Source organism: Aspergillus aculeatus (genome assembly GCF_001890905.1).
Source record: "Aspergillus aculeatus ATCC 16872 unplaced genomic scaffold ASPACscaffold_10, whole genome shotgun sequence".
In the NCBI taxonomy this organism is placed as follows: Eukaryota; Fungi; Ascomycota; class Eurotiomycetes; order Eurotiales; family Aspergillaceae; genus Aspergillus; species Aspergillus aculeatus.
Genome location: NW_017962985.1, coordinates 584,596 through 593,808, shown reverse-complemented (window position 1 = coordinate 593,808; position 9,213 = coordinate 584,596). Strand labels below are relative to the sequence as shown.

At 51.7% G+C, this 9,213-nt stretch overlaps 3 protein-coding genes across 3 annotated transcripts; 1 reads left to right on the top strand and 2 right to left on the bottom strand.

Moving 5' to 3' along the window:
* Positions 1–531: 531 nt before the first annotated feature.
* On the bottom strand, positions 532–5,912 carry ASPACDRAFT_1902674 (putative RNA helicase/RNAse III). Its single transcript, XM_020198782.1, has 16 exons — positions 5,749–5,912; positions 5,497–5,693; positions 5,338–5,441; positions 5,024–5,289; positions 4,866–4,973; positions 4,132–4,813; positions 4,026–4,084; positions 3,906–3,975; positions 3,785–3,853; positions 3,560–3,739; positions 2,434–3,504; positions 1,978–2,378; positions 1,409–1,922; positions 1,167–1,352; positions 961–1,113; positions 532–906 (listed from the first exon to the last, which is right to left on the bottom strand). Exons 1-16 carry the CDS (start codon positions 5,796–5,798, stop codon positions 610–612), a joined length of 4,407 nt encoding a protein of 1,468 aa, XP_020055117.1. The 5' UTR covers positions 5,799–5,912; the 3' UTR covers positions 532–609.
* Positions 5,913–6,555: 643 nt separating this feature from the next.
* ASPACDRAFT_44405 (IGBP1/TAP42 family protein) lies at positions 6,556–7,796 on the top strand (the record flags this gene model as incomplete). The annotated part of the gene is made up of 3 exons (XM_020201413.1): positions 6,556–6,767; positions 6,856–7,132; positions 7,215–7,796. 3 exons carry the CDS (start codon positions 6,556–6,558, stop codon positions 7,794–7,796), a joined length of 1,071 nt encoding a protein of 356 aa, XP_020055116.1.
* Positions 7,797–8,067: 271 nt separating this feature from the next.
* On the bottom strand, positions 8,068–9,186 carry ASPACDRAFT_61486 (porphobilinogen deaminase; the record flags this gene model as incomplete). Its single annotated transcript, XM_020203666.1, has 2 exons — positions 8,068–8,807; positions 8,892–9,186. The coding sequence occupies 2 exons, from the start codon at positions 9,184–9,186 to the stop codon at positions 8,068–8,070; spliced, it is 1,035 nt and encodes a 344-aa protein (XP_020055115.1).
* Between the last annotated feature and the right edge of the window lie 27 nt (positions 9,187–9,213).

Here is a 9,213-nt window from a genome sequence, read left to right as displayed (position 1 = left end):
GGGGGGGGGGGGGAGTGAGCGGGAGAAGATGCGGATTTGTTGACACCAGAAAGTCGCGGTATCGGTTCGGGTGCGCGGAATCAAACCAAGCTCAAGGTATAGTCGGAACTTGGAAGACCACGGCAGGAAAGAGAGCGATCGAATGAATGAAGCGAGCTGAAAGTGAGGAAATGAAGTGAGAAGCTGTATATTCAGGGGTTCATAAAAGGGATTTGTAGGTAGTATGATAACACCAAAGATCTTCCGATCGGGCTTTCAGTTTTAGTTGTGGTTCCAGGCACTTTTTTTCCCAACCAGCGGAACGCGGGTTGGAGAACAACAGACCGTCAGTCAGTCAGTCAGTAAGCCTGAAGGAAGGGAACCTGGGACCTTCAGGGGGCATGCCTGCCACCTTCCCTGTTTGAGACTAGCCGCTCCGTGCCCCAGCTCTTGCCTACCACGGATCTGCACGCCCAGTCTAGACTGCCTACGGAGTACCACCACATCTAATTTACTTAGGGAATAACGGGATCTATAATCATAGATCTTGACAGCCACATCAACTATCCATTCAACACCTTGTCAAAAATTCACAATTGACTGCTCTGACTTCATAAAGCACATCATCCCTCATATCGCTGCTCCAATTTCCTGGTCTGCCGCATCACACACCTCCCGACAATCGCAGTCATATTTCTTGCGGAACTCCAACCGCGTCATTGCCTCCAGAGCCGCCAATGCCCTCTCGCTGGCCTTGACTTTGGCGTAGCGACTAGACGACGACATACCCTCGGCAACGACAACATCATGCACAAAGACTGCTGCCAGCACACTTGCTTGAGTCCCATCGGCACCAGGCAGCTCTCCAGCTTTCAGGCAGTAGTTCAAGCAGCCATACTCATTTCCGAGTCGGTTATGGAGGAACGTCTAGCGCTGGTCAGTCATCACCTCAAAAATATGATGTAAGGGAGTGGCTCTTACAGTTGGATGCTTGTTAGCAAATGTGTCGTAGATGGCCATGTCCTCGAAATAGGGCTGGATAAAGCGACGGAAGAACTCTTCAACCGCCTCGAAGTCAAAGCTCGAGTCGACGAAGATGGCTCCCAAGTAGGCCTCGACCATATCCGGCAAGCACTAAACAGTCAAATTAGCCTGGCTCGGTACATCGGGATCAGACATCTCTCTACCTTCGGAGGATCGTTAGCATCAACCCAGTAATCTACTGCACCTTTGCTGTCACTCTCCGCAATCTGAATTGCTTGCGCATAAAGAGTGATTTGTGACTGTAAAGGGTTGCTGAAGTGTTTCAAGTGCGTGTGAAGACCCAGCTTAACCGCTAACGCACCGAGGTACTTGTTGGACACCATCGCCATCTGCAGCTCAATTGTCAATAATGTTCTTGCCAGTTCCATGGCGGTCAGTCGCCTACCTTGTGCTCGGTGAGCCACTGAGGATCTCGATCTGGGAAACGGTGGAATATATTCTCGACACAGACCATGTCAAGCAGAGCGTCTCCAAGAAACTCCAGTCGCTGGTAGCAGGGAACCTTAGCCCAAGCGGAGGGCAGGGAAGGGTGCGTGAACGCGGATCGCAAGAGCCGGGGATACTTGAAACTGTAACCGAGCTTCTCCTCGACCTGTCGGGCCAAATCAAGCTCGAACCCATCAGGGGTCTGGACTTGATATCTAGGCATGCTGTATAGACTCTGGTAATCCCTCCAGGAGGTGACTTTGTGGCTCGCATCGTCTACTAGAGCAGTCACTGCTTTGACTGCCATGTCAAATCGATGCTGGGGTCCCCCGGTGAGCAGGGATGCTCCGATTAATGCCTCACAGACGTCTGCGATAGTCTTCTCTCCAAGTGCATGTTTACTCTCTGAGCTCATCTGCTTGCTGTGATCCTTTCCCCGCAAGAGGCTCAAGCCATCAGGATACCATGTGTGTCTTTAGTAGTTGTTAGTGGATTATGTTCATTCAAGTCTGTCTAGGGGCTTCATACCGAGAGAAACCTTGAGTCCTAATATACTTGTAGAGTTCCTTCTGTACCGCCGTGTTGAATAGGTTCCTGTTGCAGACAAGACACATTCGGCTGACATGGTAGTCGAATTCATCATCATCTGGATTTTGTGAGAAAAGAGCAATGGAGGTAGCCATCTTGAGAAAGCAGTCCCCAAGGAACTCGAGGCGCTCGTAATTCTTCCCCATACCCCTTTGTACGTGAAGCTGCTGGGCTCGATGCTCCTCTGTGTTATCAGAATCCTTGGTTAAAGCCTCGAGTGCCAACTCAAGTTTGATCGTAAGATCCAACCTCCCGCAAGCTTCCAGGGTTATCAGATACGAGTTCATCCGGGATATAATGGCAGGAAAAGCCAGACATGAGGCTGCTACAGGAGCAGGAATCTTGTTATGGTCAGTTCGGAAAGCAGCTGACTATGGGGCAAAAGAAGTCACGAACAGTGGAGATCTTAAGCGGCTCTACGCAAATATAACACCTCGTTTCAACTTCTCTTTCTGCATCCGTCATCTTATCCAACAGGTTTCTGCGCAGGCGAACTAGTTCCGCTTTCAAAACAGGCTGGTTCCAATCGCAACCTGAGAGGAATTTGGCACGCGAATTCTTCGAAAGACTAGTGCTGTAATTCATGATATCGTTCATGTACCTGCGCCGTGCCACAAAAGCAGGTGGGGGGTCTGAGGGGTGTAGACTTTTCTCAACCGCAAGAGTGAAGTATCTGCATGCTCCGTTCCAGTTATCGAAGACCAGGCGATCAAGCAGATAATTTGGATTTGCATTGCTTGGGACCGGCAAAGTCTCGTTCTTATACACGTGGATCAGGGTCTTCCAGTCAACCAAGTCCCTGGGGCTGGTGCCTCGATCTGGAATTACTTGAATATGTGTCGGTCCTAGCCAATATGCCATCCTCTCGGGTTGGTAGCCATAGGTCTTGTGGAAGATGTCACCGAACACTCGAAGGAAAAATGTCGTCAAATGTTGCAGCTCTATCTTTGATATTGTTAGCTGTTCTTTCAAAGGAACCAAATGCACAATCGTCTCTATATCCTCATCGAGATAGATGGGAAATGCTGGAAACTCGGGAAGGGGGTTCCTAGTTAGCAACAAGAGACTTGCATGTTGTCTTGTTAGCGGACCGGAAGGTTCCAACAGGACTACAGCGATGTAAAGACTACTTGGATGCTCGCCTCTTTTGTCTTCCCAGAATGACGGTTTGACTATCATGTCGTACTGGCTAGTCTGCTTGGAGGTTATGGCAAGCTTGGCATTCCTCATCGCAGGCAAGCGACGGTGGAACATTGACTTGAAGTGATTGTCGAGCAACCCAGCTTTGCGTAGCCGTATGCAGGTATCAAATGCTGCAGACTGCATTGCTCTCGATTTTCGGATTTCCGGGCTTCCAGTGAGCCCTACCACTGGCGACTTCTCAGGCAGAATAACCTCGCAAACAAAAGCATTGTGAACAGGAAGTACCACATAGTGCACTTTCGCGTCTTGCTCTTTCTCATATTGCTTGAATGGTTGCTACGTCAGCACAACGACGGTCTATCACATGGATCACATTTACCAGAGAGCTAGCATAGCGGGCGAGTATGGCAATGGCGGAGTGATAGGTCAACTTGGCACCAGATGCTTGGATAGTGTAAGTCCGCTTGCCGGCTTCTTTCTCCAAAACCTTTTCTAGGTCATCGTTTCCATGCAACAATCTGTTCTCAGGCAGAGCTTCGCAGAATTGTTGCATTATGCTCTGTATCAGATTAGCCCGGCTCTTGTAAGCACGATATAAACCTACCTCGGCATCTCGAACCTCCGACAGGCGGTCCTGGTGCTGCGAATTGTATTTTTCGACCATAATTGCATACTGCAAATAATATAAGCATTGACCTCGGCGGATCGGGAGTCATCTCTCATACCGTTGACCTGTAGTGTCGGGCACGACCACGGCTCTGCACGTACTGAATGAGTGTCTGATACAGATCGAACCTATGCTATAAGTCAGACTCTCTCAGTGGTAGATGTGTACTTTTGAATACCTAACAACGAGATTACAGTCCGGAATATCGAGACCTTCTTCAGCTACCGAGGTAGCGAACTTATCTAGTCAGCATTATTGTTTCTGTAGGCAGGATCATCACATACCAAGCAGTTGATTTCTCCTTCTCTGAATTTGATCAAGGTAAGGAATTGCTGACGAAAGGTTACGCCCATTCCTGCAACGTCACCCGATCGAACTCCAATAAGCACACCAGGTTGAAGGAAAGGGATAGATAAGTTGTTGAAAAGCTCAAACAGCATCAACGCGGTGTAGCGTTTCTCTGTGAAGACAATGCACTTTGTCTGATCTGGATGCAGAAAACGCTTCTGCAGCTCTGCACGGAGCAGCTGCACCTTAGAGCTTAGCGCTTCTGGACCGGAAGGGCTACTGAGCTCATGTCTTTTGACAAGGTCGCTGGCCTCTCTGATTCGCGAGATTTGTGTATGTGTATCCTGGGGCTCTGTGAGTGAGCTATCAGACTCAACCGACTTGTTGATCTTCCCCTCGAGTCTGGGCAGAACGTCATCTGCTAAAGCACGTAGCCATGCTCTATCCGAGCACCAACTACCTAGTTCAGAGGTTGCCTGCCAGGCAAATTTGAAGATGCCCTCGAGACACTCGAGGTCACCAAAGCGTTGCTTGAGATCCTTGTACAAGGCTGTCGCTACTGGGGGCTCTAATCTCTTGTATTCCCACGTTTCTTCGACTGGGCGACTGACATATTGCCGCAGTAAGGTAGCCTGGGATGTTGTGGCAATAGTGCTGTCAAGCAATGTTTCGAGTCTCCTATGAGACGTTAGCAAGTGCATTGGAGAGAAAGAGGAAAGCTTATTCATACATCGCAGCATCGACCACATCACCTTTGGTGTCCACTGGCGAAGCCGTCATCCCAAATATCCTTGGCCGTTTTGAAGGAACCTCCTTCAGGTATGTGTCACGAATAATCCTAAGCCCAGTTAGACAATGTACTCGAGTTTTGTCATACAATGCACCCACCGTGCATACGGATGATCTTTCTTGGTATGATGAGCTTCATCGAAGATCAAGAGATTGATCTGATCCATCCTGATGTAAGAATTGAGCAAGCACTGATGCAGGATCTCCGCCGTGCAGACAATGACCATGTTTGTCCTGAAATGCTCATCCCAGATCTCCTTGTTCCATAGATCAGTTCCCATGGCGCCGAAGAACTGACCAACGCTCTGATCGAGGTTGTGACGTAGCACTGCCGCTTGCTGAAACGCGAGAGTAACGCTATCGACCTGTCGGCGTGTGAGTTTTCTCATAGAATAATAGTGAGGTATACGCACCAAGAAAAATGATATGCGATGCGGCTTGTCTTGAGCACGATCATTGAGCTCGTTCTGCAATGTATGCCTAAGCAGCAGCACTGCGATTAGAGTCTTTCCCGAGCCTATAACACAAATAGATCAGATATGCAGACTTGATGAGTAGATGTCGGTCTATACCAGTTTCGAGCACAGCAATTGTATTCTGTGCTTTGGCCCTTTCGAATAACTCCACCTGGTAGTCTCTTGGGTCCAAGGTACCAGTAGCCAGATCGTGCTTGACTATCAAGTGAGCGGTCGAAAGCTGAGCGTCTGGCAGATCAGGAGCCGCCCTTTTGTTGGTGTCGACTGGATAGATGACCGCGCGCTTGGACAAGCTGGGTGACAGTTAGTCACATTCAAATATGAAGGTAACTGATGGAATTAACTAACAGGACATTGAACTTGGCATTTTGGAGTCTCCGTCGTTGCGAGGCATCCATTGGGTTGATGCTTTCTTGTTCATCATCACCCGAGTCAGACGAGCTGGAAGCGTTCTCGACGTCCTCTGAGGAGATTTCGACTCCACTGGTTTCGTTGGAGGTGCTTGGGACGTGATCCTTACTGTTGGAGGCAGAAATGCCCAGAGATTCGGCGTTGAGGTTGTCGACGTTCGACCCAGCCATTTTCATGCTCTAGGCTCGACTCGGAGCAGGATGATCGTGGTGGAGAGAGGGAAGTTGTTCAGGTTAGAGATGCGGAACAGGTAAAGTGAGTGTTCAATGAAATGGTCAAGTATTGCAGTGGGTTGAATCTCACATCAACAGCTCTTGCCAGTGTTACTGTGTCGTGCAGTGAATACGAACCATACAGCAAACGGGCCATGGTCTGTTGGTAGTGGGTGAATGTCTCACACCCCGGCTTGAGACTCGTCTTCGAAAATATACATGGGAGTTACACAACTTCATAAGGATTTTCGCCAAAGGTATCTGCTCGTTACAACAGACATTACAAGTATATAGCCTTCGCAACTAAGCCAATACCATAGACAGAACTAGACCGGAGCAATTTAGTGTTGGATATATATACTTCCCAGCAACCGGGATGGAGCGCAAGGATCCACCCCTAAATTGCTAGCTGCGGGGCTTGCCGCGGGGCGGGCCAGGAATTATTTCTTCGAGACCATCCTCCGTATTCAGCTTCAACTCCCTCCAGCAAATCTCCCAGCACCACCCTCCGCAAGACGCAAAATCACACCCAATGGAACAACCACAGAACCTACGCACCCTGTTCACCGAGGCGAAAGCCGAAAAGTCCGCGCTGGAGGGGCGGTTCGACAGTAACACGGATGCTTATCGCAGTGATGTCAACGCAGTCATAGCCAAGCTTGAGGAATGCCAACGATTAGTGAGCTTGCTGTCGCTGTTCAGCTCCAACGAAGCCCTCGAGGATATCTCCACCGGAGATTTACAGTACTGCCCCCCAGACCATCCTGTTAAAGCATAGACATTTGATCTGAGCTTGTCTTTTGTTCACACTCCCCCCCCTCTCTCACTGCAGATACCTGACCGTCGAATACCTGCTCGCCGACCTCCTCCAAAGAACCTACACATCGGACCGCGAAGCCTCCCTCCGCCGTGCATTGAGCCAATACGAAAAGTTCCTCTCCCGGCTGGAAGAATACGACATCCTCAGCGCCAGCGACAAGAAGCTCTACGAGCGGTACGCGGCCAACCCGTCCACCTTCTCCCTCACCCCCACCAACGATGCGGCGGTCCGGCGCGAGGTGAAGATCACCCGATTCCGGGAGGAGAAGGAATTGAAGCAGAAACTCGAGGTTAGACAGCACCACCACCACTACCACATACTCTTGACATGAAGGAGACCGCCCCGCTTACTCAATGTGACCCCCCAAAAAGTACTTGTCCAAGAACAAAGACCGCCTGCAGAGCGACGAGGACGATGTGCGCGCATTGTACCTGGCGGAGCTGGCGCTCTACGCCCACCAGACGTTCCAGTCGCTCGATCTCCTGTCGCAGGAGTTGTCTATGTTGGCCACGATGCGCACGGCACCCCCCAAACCCACCGAGCTGTCGCAGGATGATCCCCGGAGACGCAATGGGGATGCCGAATCGGGCTACTCCGAGCGACTGGATCGCCCGATCGCCGAGCTCTTGAGAGGGGGAAGGCTCGGGCCGATATTGAGCAAGGAGGGACGGCCGATGCAGCCCTTTACACTGCTGGATCGCCGCACCCAGCTGCAGCAGGGCGTGTTCCGCTCCGGGCACAACCTGCCAACTATGACAATCGATGAATACCTCGAAGAGGAGCGAAGGCGGGGCAACATAATCGAAGGGGGAGGCGAGGCGTCCGGGATCAAACCAGAGGTCGACGAAGACGACCACGATATCGCCGACGGAGAGACTATGAAGGCCCGGGCCTGGGATGAGTTCAAGGAAGCAAACCCCCGAGGCTCGGGAAACACTCTGAATAGAGGATGATTGTTATGAATGCTATATAGATGCTGATGATTTGGTTTCTTGGTCCGGGTCTTGCCATGAGACTAGCACATATAATGAATGCATATATTTTCTTGCTAGATCTGCCGTCGACGCAGATATATGCCTTATGAATGTTGTTATCTCATAATCTATCTAAACCTGCAACCTGCCGTTTCCTTGTATGGGTATCCGTCTTTTTCATATCCTTCATGCCTCCCGTGAAGGAGAGGACCAGCATCTCCACCACAACATCGTTGTACTGTACAAGACATCATTGAGAGGCCTGCTTGTTCCGCTGGATCTCTTCGAGGATCTTTCCAGCGCCCTTAGCCACCAGAGCATTGGCGACCGTGACCCCGAACTCCTCAGCAGCGTGAGGGGTATCCACGGAACCATCCACTTCCACCTCGGAGCTCTCACTGCCATCCACACTAACGACAACCGACCGCATCCTCAACTTGGACGAGCCATCGGCCCCGCGAACCCACTCCGACTCGACACCCAGGGGGGCACTGCAGCCACCCTCCAGGGTGCGCAGCAGGCTGCGCTCCGCCAAACAGGCCAGAGTCGTCTCCTGGTGACCGATGCCAGACAACATGTCGAGCACAAGCCGATCATCCTTGCGGACCTCAATCCCCAGCGCCCCCTGCCCGACGGCGTAGAGCATGCCGGCGTTCTGGGAGTCCAGATAGGCGGTGATGCGATCCTGCAGGTCCAGGCGGAGCAGCCCGGCGGCCGCCAGGATCAGACAGGCGTACGGGCTATCCTCCGCGTCCAGCTTCGACAGACGAGTGCCGATGTTTCCGCGAACATCCGTGACCTTGAGATGGGGGTACCGCCGCGCCAACTGGGCAGTGCGGCGGATGGAGGAGGTGCCCACCACCGAACCCGCAGGCAGGTCGGCCAGGCTCTTGTACGGTAATCCCTGCTTGACGACCAAGACGTCGCGCGTATCTTCCCGGTCCATCATCGGGCCCAGTGTGCATGAGGGCGGCAGCAAAGTGGGGACATCTACGTTGCAACAACAAGTCTGTCAGCCCAAAAATTCCCAGAGCCTTTTCTTGTTCTTCGGTTGGGCGCCGCCACACCACTTACCCTTGAGCGAATGCACGATGAGGTCCACATGACCGGCCACCAACAGCTCCTCCAATTCCTGAGTCCACAGGTTCTTGGTGGTGAAGTCCCGCAGCGCGATGGTAGTGTTCTGGTCGCCGGCGGTTTCACGCGAGTGGATCTTAAATTCATATTCGGGCCATTTGGCCTTGAGAGCGGCCTGGACCAAATCGGTTTGGAGCAAAGCGAGCTTGGACTTGCGCGTTCCGATGGTGAAGACCTTGCGGGAGGAGGAGGGATCAGCGGCGTTTGCGCTGGCGAGCGGGGCAGAGGCCATTCCGACGGTGGTTTGGGGGGGAAAATA